Here is a 21,303-nt window from a genome sequence, read left to right on the forward strand (position 1 = left end):
TCAAGACTATTGTCATTAGCCAAGTCTATGAAAAAAAAGAATATGTAGTTGTTTTGACGAAGATGAAATTATTGACTTGGAATTTGATTTTCTGTTAAAAGGCACACAGAATGGCAAGAGAGGAGATGTACTCAAGACCAAAGAAGATAGAGATGTACAGTGGGTCCTTGGGGTTGTAAACCCACTCTTTCCCTCATTTTCCAGAGCTCTTTTCAAGTGACTAACTACTTAGCTGTTCCTCTGCATTTAGTGCGGCACATCTGCTAAGGAGGATTCCTCAAACACAGCCCCCTTTCAGATCCTCAGCGAGTACTGGTTATGCCCAGCCAAACTTCTCTCTGGGAGAAACATTCATGGATTTCAAAAACTATTTTTATTTATTCTTTGAGAATCTCATTCATGTACACAATGTACTTTTGTCATGTGGCCTCTCTTCTTCAACTCCTCCAAGACCCCTCCCACCGTGTCTCAGGCTCAACAGCACATTCTGAGTCCAGTTCCGGCTGCCCCTGTGAGTATGAGTTGTGGACCTCCACTAGAGAAAGGACAACTTACCAGGGGCAATAGCAGGAAGAAAACTGGCTCCTCCTTCCCCAGCAGCCAACTACTGCCAAAAGCTTCTCTCCTAGAGGCAGGGATTCATGAGCCCCCACCCCATCCATGGTGGAATCTCTACTAAGGAGCCACTGAAGGTCTTCTGAGGGGAGATTTTTAGGGCACTGAAGGGGGTTGGGGAACTTTCTGGACACATCTTCAGCTTCAGGTCTGTGAAATGTCCCTATTAGGTACTCCTCCACCTGGTGCTCTTTGCCCTGACAGTCATAGCTGCCTTAGGCAACTAGGTTACAGAGCTCATGATATTTCTGGTAGGAGGGCTTGAGGACTGGAAGGGGGAAGAGGGAACTGGATAGCTCAGGGGCCCAGCTACTGTCATCTGATCTCACTTACCCTTGGGCGTTTTTGAATCTGGCTCCTCTTCACACAGTCTTGAAATATGCGCCAGCCCTTCCACAGCCATTGACAAGTGGTCTCTGGAGCCAGAGTGCCTGAGCTGGAAGCCAGGATCATCTAATTACTACCTGTGAGGCTTTCGGCAAGTCAGTTCTTTACTCCCTGCCTCAATTTCCCTAACTTAACAATGAAGACTATAGTGAATAAATTAGAAAACAAAAAGTGTTGACAAAATTAAGGAAATACTACGTGCAAAGCTGTTAGTGTGGCACATAGGGTAAACCTTTTCAGTAAACTTTAGTGATAAAATATATCTGCGACCAAAAGTTGAAAAGAGCCCAGGGTCTTAAGAAAACAGAATGTGTTGGACAAAGGCAGTGTGGAAAACTTTGGGATCTAAAATGGGGGCAGAGAGTTCATTTCTGGCTAAAACGCAACCTGACAAATTCCTGGACCTTGGACAAAGTAGGATTACTTTTATGGCACTTGAGGTCAGGAGGGAGGGACGGAAGGAGAGGAAGGGTGGAGGCCATGTGGGAAGGGGCTAGGGACCTGTGGACTGTGGGGTGAGGGGAAAAGTGCTGAGGTCGGGGAAACAGGTGCCCTGTTTCAACATCCCTCCAAGCTGAGCCTCCAGGGTGGGTGCTGCTTGTATCTGCTAGTGCCGTAGTCAGGTCACCTTCCTCCAAGTGAGCCTCAAAAATCCCAGAAATGCCATCTTAAAGGCAGTGTCCACATTCATCCTTGCCTTCTTTTCCCTGAAAGCTATAACCAAAAAAAAAAAAAAAAAAAAGTCAAGGTTTTTTTTCTGTGGAGTTCTGGTGAAACATCTAGATTCTGGTCACCCCACCCACAGGAGTTCATCCGGACACTTTAACTAGACCAGCTCCTGATGTTTTCCAACACGTGGCTAGAAAACTCAAAGATCTAGCCTGCATTCTCTTGCTTGGTCCGGTATGGCTTTCTTAGTCTGAAACAGTTGGTCACAGGAACATTTCCCCAACCCCAACCCCAACCCCCACAGTCAACAAACAACAGCAGAGGTAAAAATGTTAACTTGTGAACATGTCTTCCCTTTAACAAAGAAAGACTCTCCTAGGATAATCTTCATAGTTCCTTTCATTGTATTCCTTGATTTTCCTGGCTTGGTTTCTTAAAACAGGACATACTTACAACGTTGTAATTTTCGATCAGCTGCAAATCTTCCATTTTAAAGTTCTGAAATTTTATTTTTCCTACTTCCACTTAGGAAAACCCAGAAGCATTTTGCTGGTCACTCAGGAAATCTTAAGTTGTTTTAAAGGAATAGGGTTTTGTGTGGCAGGGTTGTCAAGATTTGAGTTCTTTGATAGTGTAGTTTCTGTAATTACATATATATTTATATATATTTGGTTTTAGAAGATTTGATTCAGAACACCCAGGCTTGTTATTCTGAAGGAGGGAGGAGGTGGTTGATTGCTTCTGTAGCCTTTAACCGAGAATCTTTAAGTAGCTAGACTGGGTTCCTTGGATAAACTGTAGCCATTACAGAGCTCACGGAGACTCTGAGATAAAGGACCGTAAAGAAGTCAAACTCTAGCGTTGAAACAGTCAGAAAATAAACAAAATTCACTAACATATAAGAACAACAATTACAAAAGTTCAGAAGCTGGGTCAGAAATGACAGATTCGAGGACAGTGTGTGTGTAGGGGGGGGGAATTATTTTTGTATAAATATTCCTAGGATAGGTAAGAAAATTTGTTCGTTTTAAAAAAAAGAAAAAGAAAGAAAGAAACAGGAAACAAGGTCCTAAAAGCATCGCGACTTGGAGTTCTGGTGCTCTAAGCACAGTAAGCTCGCTCCGGGGAATGTAAGCAGCTTCAGGGCATTTTCTGAAGTGTTCTTTGTAGTGCGCAAGAGCTTTAGAATGCGGTTAGTTCTACGCATTGGCTCCCTTTTCTGTAAATGCTTGAAGAGGCAACTTATTAAAGTTTGCCATGCAGGAACCAAGTGTCAACCTCCTTGCGCTTTGTGGAGAAACAGGGGCGCACAGCTCCGGAGCCCTTAAAAGTTTTGCAATGAATGAGTGAATGAATGAAACCGGGCAGGAAAGTGGAGGCTGGAAAGCAAGCAGAAACTTTCTGGGCTCACAGTAAGCTCCAAGCCTGCAAACTTTGGAGCCACAGGACAGCCAGGGCTGCTGACAGTGGGTCTGTGTCTCTTTACCCAAACACCTGTTCACAGGTGTGGTTTTGCCTGAGCAGCCTCCGCCAGACGCCAATTAGCCCCCGGGCTAGAGGAGCTGGAGCCACAGATGCCTCCAGGGGGACCTAAGGAACTTTGTCCTTTCTGTCCTGTTCTGTGCCAAAGGCTTTGAAGATCAAGCTGCAGCAGCCCTGGGGACTCAGTTTCTCCATTTGCACTAGTGTGTACCCAAGTCTGCTCACTAAACGGATGAGCGAATCCTTTCCCACTCTTTCCTGATTCTTTTTTTTCTTCTTCTTCTGCTTCTTTAATCGATGGAGCGATTAAAGGAGAGGGGGCGAGCTAGAGAACTCAGACCACTAGGAAAGTTACAATGTTTCTTCGGGGGAGATGACGGTGCGGGTTGTTTGGACTGTGGCAGGGCTGTGGGGCCCAGACTGGGAGCGGCGCTGAGCGGGACCGGTTTTCCGGGGCTGGCAGCTGCCTAGCAAAAGTTTCCTGTGGAACAGTGGCCGGCGGGGGCGGGGGCGGGGGCGGCAGGCGCAGCCCAGGACCCGGGGGCGGGGTGCGGGCGGCTAGGGGCCGGCCCGAAGACCGTTAGAGGCTCCCTCTGCCCCCGGGCCCCCCTGGCTCGCCTCCCCGCTGCGCGGCTGCCCACCTGGCGACGTGACGCTCCACCAATCCCCTTCGAGCTCCTCCGGGCCCCTTGGCCTTGCACCGCCCCCCTCCTCACCCTGAAAGGCGCACCCTGCCCGGACCGCCCTGCGCTCTCGCCGCGGAGCACCCTTCTGGCTTCTTCGTCTCTCGGACGGACAGACGCCGGAGCTCTCTTCTCTTGCCCTTAGCCCAACTTTCTTTCCCGCCTCTCGAAAACTCCGAGCTTCCCTCTTCCTCCTCCCTTACGCTTGTTCTTTGCCACTCCATTTTTCCCCCTCCTCTCCCACGCCACAAACCCACCTCCCCTCTCCTTTCGCCCACCCCCTCCTCCCTTCCCGGGACCCCCTTAAACTCTTCTTCCTCCTTCAACTCAGAGACTCGGTCCCAGCGCTCCTGCTTGGACTCCGTCTCGGTCTCCTGCTCCGGTTCTTCTCGAAGTCATGGCAGGACCAGGGGGTTGGAGGGACAAGGAGGTGACAGATCTGGGCCATTTACCGGTAAGTAAAGGACACCAGGCCATCGCCCTTCTTGTGCGCTTCTTTCCCAGGCTTGCAAAGCCCGGGGAAGAAAGCCCACACCCTCCAGTGCCTAGGCCAGGACTTCGACGGGCCGTGGCTCAGGATGGGCCAGAGAAGCTCCTGTGCGGAATCAGCGCCCCTGGGCTCCTGGCCGAGGTGAAGGCCACAAAAATCAAAGGGACAGGGTGAGGTTGGGGAGAAAGAAGTGGGTGCTAAAGGGTGGGATCTTTCTTAACTAGAGCCAGCATTGTCTAGCAGCGCCCGGGTACCTGTAATAGGAGGGTTCCTAGAGCGGACAAGTGACTGACGACCTACTTTGCCCCCCCCCCCCGCACCGAAGAGATCTCTGTACCTATGGGTGACGCCCTTAAAAAAAGTAATGAGCACTAGAAAAAATGAAGCATCGTAGTCACACTATAGTAGCAGTTTCTAAAACTTTACTCTTACCAGGAGAATGTTCTCGACTTAGTGTTGCTGGAGCGAAAAGAACTCGTCGCCGCCTGGATAAAAACTGAATTCTGAACATGGCCTTTTAATTTTTAAAACAATGTATTATGACCGCTAGATATTGAAATGTAATTTTTTGTTTGTGGTTATCATGCGCAGGGTCTCCTTTTGCTCCGTGTCCCGTTGAAACTGCTTGGTGAGCCATTAAAGCCATCGCAAACAACAGACTTACTACTGTAACAACACCGTTTATTTCATTGGCATCTGGTTTCTGGCTGATACTGGATCCCACCCAAATCCATTTTTCAAGTTCCCTTTTTAGATTGGCATTTCACTTGCACCCAATCTTGAATGCAAACGTCTGCTAGACTCTCCAAAGGGGAACTAACCAGGCACTGTGTTGGAATGATCGCCAAGCATGTGGAGTTCGGGGCATTGGCCTCCTTGCCTTGAGAAAAGCTAAATATTAACCGTGAGGTTATAGGACTATTCAAAGTCATCGTGACTTAATTAATTTTGTGAATGTTTGGCATTTAAAGATACGTGTTGTTAATGATGGCAGATACCTGACTCCCTAAAAATGGGCCACTCCCAAGGCCTCCTTTAATAATTTCACAGTATGTGGTGTGGTCTGTGGTGAGGGGAGGTGATCTACATGGCTAATATTTTAGCAAACTGTTATCAGTCAGTAAAAGAACATGCTTCAATACAAAACCGTCACATGTCAATTGTTAGAATTGCTGTTATTGTTGCAACTTCATAAAATAAGATCAAAGAATTTTAAAAAACTTAAACCATTTTTCATCCCACATACACTTAAAATCACTTCTTTTCCAGGATGGACACATGAGATGTCTGGATTATGGAGGCTTCCGTTGGTGAATTGCCTTCTGAGCAGAGTTTTTCAATGCAGTCTAAGGTTGATTTGATCCTAACTAAGATTAAAGCCCGTGAGTGACCTCCTTGCCTCCTCAGCGCCATGTGCGTGCGCGTGCGTGCATGCGTGTGTGTGTGTGTGTGTGTGAGAGAGAGAGAGAGAGAGAGAGCATGCGTGCATGTGTGTGTGTGTGTGTGTGTGTGTGTGTGTGAGAGAGAGAGAGAGAGAGAGAGAGAGAGAGAGAGAGAGAGCACGCGTGCATGCGCACACGAGCGCACCCACGTGGTGTGGAAGCACGCATGGACAAGCTGAAACAAACTGGTTTCTGAAAAGGATCAAATTGAGGATAGAAATGATAGCACAGGGAATTCCAAACTCAAAGAACAACAATAGCAGAAAACGTAAAGGTGCTATTCCCACAAACAATGGGGATAAATTCCCTGGATTCACTCACCTGGTTATCCCTTTGGAACATAAAGATCTGATGGGAGTCCATGAGATGAGCAAAAAGTCTTAAATCTTGATTTTATAGTTCACTAGAAGATTAGTATTCTCAAGATTGGGTGAGGGTGGTAATGGGTACAGGAGAAAAAGAAAAAAAATGATTTGTAATGTTGGGGAATATGGAAAAGACACAAAAAATAGGGTAAAAATGATATTTTCCCTCATTTTAAATCATCATGGAAGGTTCAATTTAGGAAAATTCTTATGTTTCAGAATTTTATTTTAGAGTAATTTTCTGTACTATCTGAGCAAATCATGGGTAATTCTCCCCTCTCCCTAGATCTAAATTCCAAGAAGAGAAATATAGCTGAGGAGTGGCATGCTCTTCAGTATTTTTCTTTATATCAAATGTTTAGAGATGTAAAGTTGCAGTTTCTTCAGTCACCGAGGTGTAGTTGTTTTTTTTTTACATTTAATGTTTATTTCACATTTAACTTATATTTGAAGACTTTGTAAGCAAATGAATAGATGAATTGATTAAGTTAGATAGACATTTGCAGTTTGACGCAGAGAGACCTGACCAAGCAAAGAAAAGGGCACAGAGCAGTGAGTGTCCCTTGCAATAGTTATCTTCAATAGGACACATGTGAAGGACAGAAGAATATTGGCATATGTTCCTGCTAAGTGAAACAGTTTGCAAACAGCTAGATAATGATGAGAGATTCAAACCTTGAAAGGCCAGAGTGATCACAAAAAATCTTGGAGGCCAGGGTGTGGCCTGGCTGAGCTGTAGAGTGAACGCCTGGCTCGCACAGGCCTTGGGTCCCGTTCCCATATCACACAGGCACACAGAAACGTATATGTAAATCTTTAAGAGTCTAGAAGTACAAGTAAATATAGGTTTGGTATTTATACATTACATACTCTTTGTGATTGTTCAAGTAAATGAACATAAACCAGAACCCCTAGAGAGTATAAGCTTGAACAGGAGTACAATTCAGAATCTAAGAAACAGATGGGAATTTGAGCCATGGAAGTAGAAGGACCATGACTTGGAGGCTCGTGTGGGCTACATAGTATTCTAGAATAGCCTGAGCTTCCAAAAAAGACTCTCTTTGTGACACAAAACAACAAAAAGTGATATAAATTTATGTGGTATTTTTAATTAAATAATGTTTTATACTGAAACATTAATCAGTAGTGAAAGTAGAAGAGAAAAATTATATAAATTTCACAATCATAAATGTTGTTTTGATGTACTTATCAAACCTTTTGCATAGGGCCTTAGAGACATAAAATACGAAAGCCATTGCAATTATCAATTCAATCATATTTGCTTTTGGTTTTTAAGACAGGGTTTCGTGTAGCCGTGGCCGGTTTCCAACTATTTCTATAGCTAACACTGCTCTTGAGCTTCAAGTTCTTTTGCCTTTATTTTCTATGTACTGGTAGTAAATATGGGTCACTACATAATCACACTTTTTAATGACCTACTCTAACTTTTCCCGATTTTTAACTGAATGTATACTTCCTATAGGAGAAGAAAAGTACAGAGATTTATGATTTTATGTTTTCTTTGCAGAGACAATTGCAATGTTGTATATGTTTATAACTGAATTGTATGTTACATTTTGATTAATTTATAATTTATTATATATGTATGTCTGACAAGTAAGCCTGCATAACTCAATCTTCTTCTTCGCCAAATCTAGCTGGTCTCTCACGACGATTGTCCCCAAGCATTTCCTGCCCAGTATGGTAATGACATTCCTAGTGGCTTTGCCCTTGGTATTTGACGCTGACATATGTACTCCTAATCTATATTGGGTTCAGGATTAGACAGGCTTTGAGGACAGTAGTGGTAGAAGTGATCCGAAATAGTACATGATCCAAATGCTATATTTGAAATACATTAGGCTTATATTTAATTATAACACCCAATTTCCCCACTCTTCACTAAGAAGGCAAAACCTGAGTTCCGCATTCAGTCCTGAGATGCTTCCCACTTGACCAAGTTCCTCAGCTACTGTGTGGAAACCAATTCTTGCCTTCGAGGGCACCAGGTTTGAAACAGCCAGCATAACATCCATTACATGGAGAATACTGCTTCGGCTTGACCTTGCAGTTCAATCTATTTTCTGAGCCACATTCCTTGTCCCTAGCACAGGTTTTGTTCCTCATGTTAGTGCACACACAGGGTACATGTATTGAGAATCATCTGGGTATCTTAAAAGAACTGTCTGTCCAAGGGAATTCTGATTTCATAATCTCCTACTAGCCTAAGGATTCTTTATTTTTAAACAAGATTTCTAAATGAATCTTGTGGAAGGAATAGATAACCAAGCCATGGATTACGAAGTAGTCATCTATAAAGATTTTCTTCTCTAAGCTCTGATTTGATTGTGAAGTTCATCCTAGCCATTGTCTCTGAGTTTTGCTCTAGTATTTAGCTCATTCGAACCAACATTTTAGGAACTCTACCCACAAGTTCTTTTCTTAAAAGCACTTTTTGTACCATTAAAACACGTGGAAGAAATCCTCTGCCATCTCTCTATACTCCCAGTGTTTATTCCCACCCTTTGCTGTGTAAGCCGTGGAACATGTTCCCTAACCTTTAAGTGAACGTAAGTACATTGGAAACTCTGCTACCTGTGTTGACCGTGAATTGCTTTTCTTTGCCCCTTTGTATAGCGCATTTAGTTTTATTGATCAAGCTAGGACTGTCTTCCTTGACCAGGAAACACTGCCTTCTAGTGGTTCTTGTGCACCCTTCCACCACACACCCTTAAGAAAGTGAGCCCCTGTGGTGCTCAGTCTTTCCAGCTCCTCCTGCCTTCAGAAGAAACAGCTCTCAAATTCCAGCTTCCAAGGGCAACTCAATTAGGGATTTTTAACTTGAATATGTCGAAGTATGTGAAAAATAGTTTTTAAAAATTGCCTAATGGTTTCTGGCTCAGAAATAAGTTGACCCCCCCCTTTTTTTAAAATTTCACTTTTTGAGAGAAGATCTAGGAATCTGGGTTTCTTTTTTTATAATCCAAAATAAAAGTGGAATGACTGAAGTATTAATTTACAAATCAGTTTTCCCTCTTTTTACCTGAATTTAGTTAGCATTTAGTTGTAAAGCAGATGAGACATGGATTAACAACATTACACAAACTGAGTGAAAACATTAGCCTTAAAACATAGGAAGACTAAGTTTGATATGCTTTTAAAACTTGAAGTTTAAGAATGTATTATTTTATTTAAAGTTAGTGTTAGGGTAATTAGGATGGTGTTATTGTCAGGACTAGAAAACAGATTTCTGGCAATGTTAAGGAAGCTAAAATGAGGGTTCTGGGGTTTACACTTTACAGCTCCTCACTTTCTTTTTTTGAGTAGACATCTGACAAAATCTCATATAAGACATACTTATTGTTGTAGGCAGAAATAGAATAAGATAAACGTCTGACTTTTTCTGAAAATTCAGAGATACCAGCTATATTGACAGACAATATGAGAATTGCCTAAAATGGCGTCTTTATCACGTTAAACACAAATGCACTTATAAAGACAATAGCTTACCCAATAGGAGTTAGCTAACTTGATTGTTTTAAGAAGGAACCTGGCCCTGCGAGATGACTCAGGAGGTAATCATGCTTGCCCCCAAGTCTGAAGACTGGACTTCAGTCCCCGGAACTTACTAGGTCAAAAAACAGACTCCTCGGGAGTTGTCCTCTGACCTCCGTGCGTGTGACATGGCAGGTATGAACATGTCCACACACAGCAGAGAGGAAATGAAAAAATAAATTAATAGATTTTTTAAAAAGTGAACAGTTGTTGTTTCTCTTGAATTGCTAATGGTGTAAAGAAAGCTTCTCAATGATCTTTTTGAACGAAATATGCTAAAGTGATAGTCCCTAAAAGCTGGTTCTTACTAACTCCTGCGTCATTTACCTCTTCCCCATAAACCTTGCCAAGAGTCATAGAAAAAGCTGAGAGTCATACTAGATAAGAGATAGACTTTACTTCTCAAATACTAAAAGCTGTCCTTTCAACATTTTTTTAAACTTTCAATAGGAAGATGTACCTTGATTTACTTGCTTATAATCATGACTTTATTGAGATATCAACTTCAATTAGTGTTTTAAGGAAGTAGGATTCTGGGTTGCTGCGTTAACAATGTTTTTGTCAATACTGGGGAAACGTCTCGATTTTAGGATCAAAGAACCTGTTTTTTTTCTTATAAAATATTAGAACTCAGAAATCACTGGACATAATGCCTTTATTTTCCACGTGGGCTGAAGGAACCCAGGAGAATAAATAAACTACCCAGAGTTGTATAGTTAGTAAATAGCGGCTCTGGAGCTAAAACTCCATTGTTCTGACTGCTTTGTGTGTACATGTTGACTAAGGTTGAGCCAGAGTTGTCATTTGCCTGACAGTTTTGCTAGACCAGGTAAATATCATACTAATCTTAAGAAATCTATGAATTTCTTCGTGGATGCTCCTTACACTAAGTAGCTTTCTGTTTATAATTTTTTTATCTTGCATTTTTATGGTGATAAAATTATTTTATAACATCATTAAATATTTGTGTTCTATACACTTTCTGGATTTGCAAGTATTTGCCAATGTCTCTACCATTCTGCGTATGACTTGATATCTACTCATGATTCATGCAAAATTTTCTAAAATCTCTGCTATTGATTAAGAAAATTAAATTTATTTGAACCATGTTTTTGGTAAATAGGAAGATAATCCACGAGGATGCATGTAAAAGTGACTATACTCAGTCTAAGGACATTTTTACCTATTTCTTTTGGGATGTGGGTTCATCAAAGAACATGTTCTAGGGAGTGCCTTTTGTTTTATAAATTCTAAAGGAACAATGCAGATTTTTTTCAAGAAAACTGATCATTTTTGTTCTACATTTTGTAGGATCCAACTGGAATATTCTCACTAGATAAAACCATTGGTCTTGGTACTTATGGAAGAATCTATTTGGTAAGTGGAACTAGGTTATTTATTCATGCTTAATTTTCTAATAACAGCAATTGTGAGTTAAACCCTAACAATGCCAATAAAATACAGCGTATAAAGTACAATGCATAAATCTGGTAGGCGAATCAATTTAAAATATGAGGTTTAAAAATTTACCGTTTATTGATGCAAAAATGGATTGAGAAATCTATATTGAAGCAATGAACATAAGATGCAAAATTAAAAGCAAAAATAAAACTCTTCGACTAAAAGGGGAAAAAACCAAATAGAATGTGCCAAAATAATAATATCATTTGTGTTATAATATGTATTAATGACTTTTAGTTATTTATATTCAACTTTAAATTGAATGTTTTATTATGGATAGGCAAAGTTTATTAATTTTTGATATTAATGCACACGAGTCTGCAAATGTGTAAAATTTGCTAATTTCTCAAGAAATGCTACACTTTCCATGGTACACACTTTTAATTCCAGTACTTGGGAAGCAGAGGCAAGCAGATCTCTATGAGTTCAAACCCAGCCTGGTCTATAGAGTGAGTTCTGGGACATCCAGACCTGTTACACAGAGAAACTCAATCTCAGTGGGGGGAGGGTGCTATACTTACTTAATAATTATATATTAAAAACTTAAGTCTGTCACAGGAATTATGATAATCTCTCGGGATGAACTAATGAATGAAACAAGTGTAAGTCCTGCTTTTTTGAGCCTTACAATACTGAAACATGTCAAGTATGCATATGTAGAGAGGCTTTTTTAAAACACCCACATATAGTATATAAGTAAACAGACAGCTTTATAATTTTAATTGTCATGCATTAACTGTTAGAAAATTCCTAGCAATATAGATAGATAAAACATGAAAATTCCTTTATATTAAAGGATCAATGCTGACCCACTTCCTAAAGAGTTAAAAACTGATATCGGGAGGATAAAGAATGAAGTGCTGTCATGGTGGATATTAAGACATTCCAGCAGGGCAGGACAATAATAAAGACTTGCAAATAGCCTTGTCACCTTAGTCCAGCCTGCTTCTTGTACTCAAAAGTATGGTAAATTTCTAGTTCTCTATCATATGTTATAAAATATAAGGTTGTGCACAAGGAAGCACTTCTTTTTCTAAGGCCTTTCCCTTGAAACCAATAGCAGTGTCCCTACTAGCTAACCTTACTGCCCACTGATCGCAGGTCATAGTTATATGCATTGTGTAGCAGTGTCCTAATATAGACCTAAAGGAAACATCTTTCCCATTGACACAAGGGTGCCCTCTAGAAGGGCATGAGGTGTCTTCTCTAATTTATCTACCAATATTGGAGTGAGAGATGCTTATTAAATTTTTTCACCAAAGTACATTCCACAGAGTAGAAAGAGCAATGTTGGCAAGCCCTACATATAGAGAGAAGCTTAGCAAGTACGAAAAACAGAGAGAGTGATAATCACAAGGACAAAAGTTTCCTTTTCTTCAAATCAACAGAATCGATTAGCTACAGACAGTAATAATGGCACAAAGCCAAGTATATTGCTTATGCTAATTTTTATTTCATACTTGCTAATATTCTCACTTTTGCCTCCTGATACAATGATAAAATACCATAGACATGGGCAGCAAAATACCTTTTTGTGGCAGATACATCTAGAATATGTATATTCCATAGATATTTTAGTTCCTGAGACATATGTATATATGTATATATGCATTTGTAATTCCTCTGACTAAGAAGTATAGCAACTCCTCCATCACCAAATGATGCAAGTAAGGTAAGAATTGAACATCCATCAGAGGACATCAGAGCTGTGATGTCTTGACCAGAAGAACAGTCAAAAAGGTAAAAAAAAAAAAGGTATGTTATGCATGATAATTTATTAAAAAAACAACAACTCCGGGTTTAGTATAAAATTAATAAAATTCACTCATGAGTTTAAACAAATATTTATAGTCATATAGCTATCACCACAATAAAGACTTTAATATAGTTTTTATGTTAATGAAAGTCAAGGAATGTTCTTACACTCAGCTGTGTGGTATACCAGATGATGTGCGATGATTATGATTATTATGAATTTTGTTTTTACATATAATTACTATTGTGTTATAAATTTATTTATATATTCACTGTTTCTATGCTTATTGTTTTTGGGGGTTGGATGGTCAAGTTCCTTAGACAAAATAAAAATAATGCCTTTTATATTAACATTTAATTTAGTCATTTCTAAAATTTTTATTTCTTTATAAAAATTCAATTCTGTATCTGGTATGAAGAGCTTAAGACCAAAGGCCTTAATGTCCCTTAGAGTTTGAGGTTTCTACTAATGAAATGCATGACTTCTTTACTTCTGGAAGATATTTACAGCCATAGGAGCTCTATTGACATTTTCTCTCAGCAATATAAACACGTTACTCCATTTCCATCTGGTTTCCATAGTTTCTGAAGTCTTGTGTATATGAGGGGGAGGGAGAGAAAGAGAGTGTGTGTGTTCCTGTGTGCTTCATTTTCTTGCCCCCTCCTAGTAGGGTCGCACCTTCCTTCATTATGTTTGTGCCATAAATCCACACAGAGATGCTTTTATGTCTGCAATTATATCCTGTATCTCACTTACTGAGATTTTTGAGGATTCGTGCTTGGCCTTTAGTAATTCACTTAAAAAATACATGACTTCTTCATGTCTGCTTCTATGTATGTCTGTTCCCCCTGCGGCCATAGGTGAGTCCACGCCTTTCTTTAGACTTAAGGTTTGTTGACTGCTTTGAAACTTCTTTCTAGATTAAAAAAGTGTGATTTTGTAGATTGTTTGATTTTTTTTCTTGCTGTTAGGCTAGGAGTGATTCTCTTTCTGTAATTCATATCCTAATTCAAAGCGAGCAGTCTGCCTGAATTTCTTTTAATGAGAGCTCAGGATGCAGTTATTCATTGTGTAGATTTTATGTGAACCTATTGAGATCCAGAGGTAAAAAATATTTCTCATTCTCGGGTTTTCTAAACAGAACCCAGTTTTGTGACATTGATGATTAAAGCTCTATTTACAACATAAAGTTGTCTTTCTGTCACTCACACATGACTTTACCCCTTTTTATTATATCTCAAGTTAATTTCTTTCTGCAGAAAGATACAGTAATATTACCCTCATAGAAAACAACATGGAGTAAGTGTTCATCAGTTTTAAAGTGATTCTCCTCTTTACACTAATAATTCTGCTTTTAGAAGTGTATAATTGAACACTCCAAATTAGAAGAATAAAGATACTCCCTGCAGTGGAAAGTTGGCTTATTGTGGTGAGGACACAGCACCATTGAACCAGGCAGATCGACTTCAGAGCTTAGCGCTCCGGCAGGGAATCAGTCACTTAACCTCCGATTACACATTTCTTTTGTTGTTTATAAGAGAGAACTCATTCTCCTTACCTTGCAGACTTGAATACAACTTAGAAAGAGTATTTATAGAACGTTTGACATATGGTAGATTTCTGTTAAAACGGCCATTACTGTCATTATTGCTACAATTATTTCCACAAAGAAAAATTCAGTAACACTGTAAATAATACAAAAAAAGTGATGGAAAGAATAACCTTATGCTTGGTATTTCACTGTATTGTAAAGCAGTATTTAGTAAAATGACAGAACAAAATGATATAGTCATTATTACACTTACATCTTGATTATGGTTATGACTAAATATGCAGCTGAAAAATACTGAATAAACCTTAGTTTAGTAAGATATTGGGTAATTTTTCTAGTCTGTATTTTTGCTAGATTTTTTCTGTCTATAATATTACATGCTTGAGATAAAAACACATGTCTAAATTTTACATATATACATCTATTCTATATTCGATAGTACCACCTGTTAAACAACTAACCTATACAACAAAATGGAGATATGATACCATTCAAAGTTACTGTGTGAGTGACTCACAGAGTCCTTTGCTTTTTTGGTACTGCCAACCACATCCCCTGCTGTTGTTTGTTTTGGTTAAAAGTCTCTCCAATGTCTTCCAGCTTGTTTCCAAGGCCTCCTTCTCTGACAGGTTTCCAGCTGTCTGCTGAGGTCTGTGCACATAGAAATGAAGACTGACTTTCACTCTGTTCTACCTTGTAACTCTTCTCCTTCCCGTCTTCTAATTAGACAGCTATCTTCCCTCTCTATCCTTCTTCCTGCCAATACAAACTTCACTAGAAATTGTGGGTTTCCTTTTCCTTCTTCATTTTAGGAGAGAGAGAGAAGTGCAGCTCTTCCCCTTTCCCCCAGTAGGGTTAGAAATGATATTTTTCTCTTTACCTTTAACTACTAGTCTCATAACGTCTAACTAGCAAGTTCAATTGGAAGGATATTTAATATTTGGCTATGAGATGGTATATCTGCAAAAAAAAAAAAAACAGGATATGGGCTGGCAAGCTAGCTTAGTGGGTAAAGGTGCTTACAGTGTATACCTGATGACCTTAGTTCAATCCCCAGAGTCGTTATGAAGGTAGGAGAGAATCAAATCTACAAAGGTGTTCTCCAGTCTCCGTATGTACACTATGGCATATGAGTGATACCCCTCACCTCTCCAGAGATGGTAAAAATATGTTGCAATTCGTTCTTCAATGATGCAGGATAATACTCAAATTTCTCTAGGAGCAATGTACATAGACGAGCCTTGGTAATTATATGAAATACTGAGCAAGAGACCAAGACCCTTTAGGGAGGAAGGAGGGAAACTGACAACTTGACCATGTTAACTTACACGAAGCATGTCACCTTAATTTTCTAAGCATATATATTCAACAATAATATAAATGTTCCAGACACGATCATTGTCGAGGTTTCTTGTGCTTTGAGCTTTGAGATACAGCACTTCACATAGTGCCTGACACCACATGTAATGTAGGCAAGTTGTACTATCATTAAAATAATGACAGCAATCCTGTAGTCCCTCTGCCTTCTTACACACTACAAGTTGATTATTGGCTAGTGCCAATTTGTTGCAGTAGTTCTATGTTTTAGTTTACCAAACAAAATATTCTTCAGTGTGGTTTTCTGTTTCTTCCTCTGTTTCACCGCACGATAGGCTTGATTATTAGCCGAGTAATTATTAGCCATTGCACAGGTAAAAAATTGCAGTAGGAATATGAAGAATGCAAATATGCATTGGTATGTAATATTAGTGAAACAGTCAACAGGATTTTCAGAATGAATTAAATGACATCGGCCTTCATGAGATCTCAACTGTACTTCTCACATCTGAAACCCACTCCTACATTACCATTTAGATGTGTGGAAGACAATTAAAGGAGCTAAATGTCTCAAGCCAACCGTTTCAAGCAAAGGAAAATTCATGTGAAATATAGTAAAAATGTATGTAGATGAAACTGAAGCTTACCTTGGGTGTTGATCCTTGGGAGATCTTAGAGAAATCTGCCCGTTGGTAGTTAGAAGGTTAATTCAGGTAAATTATAGTAAATAATTCCTGACTTGGCTCTGCTCTGGAAATGCACCACTTATTGTGCACATCTTCTTTGAAAACACCATCCAATGCATGGCTCTTAAATTTAATTGTCCATATGCACTGTTGGACATATTGCTTCTTTTTGCAATCCTTCTCATACAGGTGAGAGTGAGGTTTATTAGTTGCATTTTCTGCATTTAAATTTAGAGCAAGGAATGGGAAAAGAAAGGAAGGAAAGAAAAGTCTTCAAAGTTGATGACATACAATTTATGATATTTAAAATTAATTTCCAGAAATATGGTGCTGACATTTGAGTTGCCTAGCCACTAGGTCTATTGGATGAGAGAATGAATATTTTTCCTTTTAGGCTGAAATTATACTGTTTATTTGCCTACCAAATGTCTAGCACTGTGAATGCTTTCTTTTTAGGTAGGAAAGTTTCCTAACATCCTTGCCATTTTGCAAATATAGCTCAATTAAGTCAGCCAACAAATATTACTTGAGTGCCCACAGAGAACACAGCGCTGGGTATTTTATCATCTATTGCAAGCCTCTGAAGCAGGAGCTGAAGCTGGTGCTTAATTGAAACCATAGGCCTACCAGGCTATTGTGTCCTCCTCATACAATACCCCAGTTCTGGAGCAGGGCCTTGCTCCCGCCTCCTTTCTGTCACTTTGCTCCTTTGTGATGATATGCCTCAGATGTAAGAATTGGTCCTTCTCAAGCACCATCAGACTGACCTAGCATAAGAAATGTTAAGTGTATCTATTACAAAAAGCATTGTTTCGAATGTCTAAAATGTTCATGATAGAAATTTCCAAAATGTTATTGATTACGTACTTTGTCTCATATATTGTGCTCATTAGAATGTGATAAGCCAATCAGAAACCTATGGGGAGACAATTTTTCTTTGTTTATTTGAGACTTCACGTTTGACAAAGGAATAAGAGGGAGAAAAATTAGAGTGGCCAAAGAGGAGAATATACGAAGTATAATGAGGTTCTGACCAATGAGATTACTAGAACAACTTCATCTTCACTAAGAGAACAGAGGTTGAATATTTGTAGTATGGTGGTGAAAAAGACCAGCATAGGCCAAGTGAATTGAGACTCAGGACCAAATTAATGGAAAGTACTGAGTCTTACATGCCTTGGAGAAAAGGTTGTGTTTCTATCTTGGCAGTGTCTCTCTCAAACTGTGGTAAAGGATATAGGCCTCTGAATTTTAGGCTTGCCTTCCCCCCATATTATCAAAACTTGTGTTTCTCAATTAATCTTGAAGAAGAAAGAAGCCATTAACATTATAGTTAGAGAAGAACAAGTCATGTATGAGTTTCTGCCTCTAAAATATAATTCATGTATTCAATATAATATATGGAAGAGCAAGTTTTAAATACACATATAAATCGTTTTCATATTAGCAGAGCAAACTTAGTTCCTTTGGCTTTATTTTAGCTTTTACCAGTTTCTCGCTAGATCACCATCACATTTTATTAAATAGACACTTTGTAAAATAACACTTGCATTATTGAAATAATGCAATAAAATAAGAATGAGCCCTATTTGTTTTTCGGGCTTCTCAACAGTCTATCATATTTGTGTACCTTTAACTAAGATACTATTGTGAGTGGTGCAATATTTGTGATTAGAAATTAGTATGTCATTGTGACTCTCTGAGAAGTGTAAAAAAAAAGTGGAAGCTCCTAGAAATTGATTTTGCTCAGTGATTTCAGTGGTTAAAAATTTACATTTAATTAGCAAAATTAAAGACAATATAAAGGGCAACTAAAATATACCAACAGGTCTTTATGCTACAGTTTTATTTCCCCTGCTGAGCAACACCTATGTTATAATAAAGTGCTCTCCTACCAAAGCATGAGAAAGAAGAGGAAAATGAGATGTTGGGGAAATGATGGCATTATAGTGGTGGCCTATGTGTCATTTGTATTATAAAATAAGAAAGCATCTATAAGTTTGTCTTTTTAGACAGAGTCCCTCTATGAATAGGAAAAGAAGGTTGGATTGTTCAGAGTTCCCTGAGGGGAGAAAAGATTGATTATAGTCTAAGCAATGCCAGTGACATTTTGTATAAATCATTAACTGTGAAGAGCAAAAAACAAAAAAGCGCCACCATGATAAAAAAAAAAGTACAGGCCTAAGAGTCCTCAGAGAAGGACAACTTTTCTTGACTTGGAGAAAAATACTGCAATATATTATTGAAATATTATCTACTTTTAGCGAGTGTGGCCTCAAGGTCTAAACAGCACATTGCACTGTTCCTAGCTCTTACTTTTAATTATTACCTTTTTAACTCACAAGAGCACTGTGATATGAGTATCTTGCTCATTCACACATTAGGACACAGAAGATGGAAGAGATAATGAACAAACTGACAAAAATCTATAATATAGTATAGCTAAGAGCACACACCCCAGGATTGAGGAAATTTGGGGTTTACTTTGCAATTTCTATATGTTATATAATATATTTATAATATTGTATACACACATAATAGATTAGCATGACTTGATGGCTTTGTTAAAAGATGGGCGTGATGGTAAGTAGGACAAGGAGGAATGGATATGGAAGGAGTTGGGGTAGGGATCAGATATGATCAAAACACATTGAGTGGGATTCTTAAAGAACTAATAAAATAAAATTAAAATCAACACTCTTAAGTGTATGTACTAAATGTATCTGTTGATATACATCTAGTAACGTGTAAAGATTAGACTGTAGAAAGCTTAGAGACACTTTTCTCTGCTTAAGAACATAACTTCTCCCAGAAAAGACAGGAAAAAAATTGCACATAGGGTTAAGTGGCCATAGCTTGGAAGGTTAGACAGTGGCAGAGGGTGAGAGTTGAGCAAGTGGACATAGAGGGAAAGCTTTGGCATTGCAGACGTGGAGATGAGAACCAGATGTACCTTTTCAGATGTCTCTTATATTGTCTCTTCAGATGGGGGTGCAGGTTTCAACAGAACTTATTGCTCATGATTTCCCTAGTGCTTAGCCTCTATAAGAGTTGTAATCAGCCAAATTCTTCCTACCTTGTCACAAAATAGTGTTGCAATGACAGTATAAAGCCAGCTAGAAGACTTGGAGTGGATGGTGAAAGGTTAGTTAGTCTTTAAAACTGCTATGGAAATTCTATAGAGAGCAGGGATCCAGTTATACAGTTTATAAAATTTTGACTGTACTCCTGGATTGCATAATGAAGTTAATTGCACATGTGAGGAGAGAAGGCCATCAAGAACAAATAACAAGAGAAAATTTCCTGCTCTATTTTCTATTGTCCACATTTATGTTTCCATTTTACCTTAAGAATTATCATTTAACAAAGAGATTATGATTTAGAAGGGGTGCATCCAGGAAATAATTTTTAACCACTTTTTAATTCTCGTTGGAACAAGCATGGTACCTTATACCCATAGTGCTTAGTGCATTTTCTGTTGGCCCTAAAGGATGTGCACAGAAATGACTTCCTCACAAATGGCACTTTATTAGGAGCTCTCTGCAGATACACCTGGATGGGAAGGACTAATGACACCCTGCTTAGCCTTTCAAATTATGCCACCTAAGTAACTTTCTATTCTGACTTTTTAAAAAAGGTGGTACTGTGTAGAGATAAATATTTCCAAAGGATGGAAATATTAGCTCTACTTTTTATTACTCTCTTCTGAATGAGTCATTTAGAAAGCTTGAAAGAGTATATTTTTTTGCAGGGTACTGTAGTTTGCTGTAGTGTTGTTGGCATGGCCAAATAAGATGGTTTCAAGAGAGCTTCATACCTTCAGGAAGATGTCTAGAGCATGTACAAATATTTCCTGACTTGGAAAATTGGCAGCCATTAGGAAGAAAAACACAAATAAATAAGAACATACAAATGTCCTTGCTTCCCTTCACCTTCTACCCATACTCGCCAGCTTCTTAACTATACTAAATTTTATTAAGCTTTAAAATAAATTAAATGACCCAAAATAGTAAACTCTAAAAGATTTAGTAGTGTAGTTTTTTTTTTTTTGCTACTCTCCTCGTCCCTCCCCCTTCCCACTCTGCTTTGGTCTCTTTCCTTTCTGCCTCTCTTTTATTCTCTTTCCCACTCCCTCTCTCTTCATTGATAAACTTGTCTGGGTTTACTGGGTGCTTTTCCAGCTGCAAGGTCCCAGAATGCTATTATTAGTCAAACTCTGTGCGTGTGTGTGTGTGTGTGTGTGTGTGTGTGTGTGTGTGTGTGAGAGAGAGAGAGAGAGAGAGAGAGAGAGAGAGAGAGAGATTATGTATGCTTGATTTATAACCCATTCACTCATTTAAATATATTGTACTTGGTGTGAAGTAGACATATCCACTTCTGAATAATAGTGGAAGAAATAATCAGCATGAACAAAAGTGTGCAAACTAGTTGAAATGGAAAATAGAATAGTGTGGTATTGTTAGAGTGCAGAGGCCCTGGTTACTCCAACCAGGGCAGTGTAGAATCACTTCAACTGATTTCACAACAACATACTACCACCATTGAAAATACACAAATAGAATTAAGTGACTGGTTATTTGGAAGAAATTATTAAATATGTTTATTGGTAACTGGTATATATATAGCCTTACTAAAATAGAACATAGATGTTTTTTGTATTGTACCCTAAATGGTTTTGGGGACTTCTCAGACAAATCTGAATGCCTAGAATCAAGAGAAGAAGAATCCAGAACAATAACTTACCATCAGCATCTTTCCCTGATGCCCTCTAGATGGGATACTCTGGCATGAAGCCAGAACTTTACAGATTAACCTTCCCCAATTTCCTCCATATTTGAAAGTA

The 21,303-nt window shown here is 39.1% G+C and overlaps 1 protein-coding gene across 1 annotated transcript in view; it reads left to right on the top strand.

Annotated features, from left to right (window-relative positions):
- Nucleotides 1-4,233: 4,233 nt before the first annotated feature.
- Nrk (Nik related kinase) overlaps nt 4,234-21,303 on the top strand; it is a 99,613-nt gene continuing 82,543 nt past the window's right edge. Inside the window, exons 1-2 of the mRNA XM_075956883.1 lie at nt 4,234-4,290; nt 11,000-11,065. Coding sequence (XP_075812998.1) covers nt 4,234-4,290; nt 11,000-11,065 — 123 coding nt within the window. The remainder of the gene's footprint in view (nt 4,291-10,999; nt 11,066-21,303) is intronic.

This window comes from Microtus pennsylvanicus, chromosome X (assembly GCF_037038515.1).
Source record: "Microtus pennsylvanicus isolate mMicPen1 chromosome X, mMicPen1.hap1, whole genome shotgun sequence".
Classification (NCBI taxonomy): domain Eukaryota; kingdom Metazoa; phylum Chordata; class Mammalia; order Rodentia; family Cricetidae; genus Microtus; species Microtus pennsylvanicus.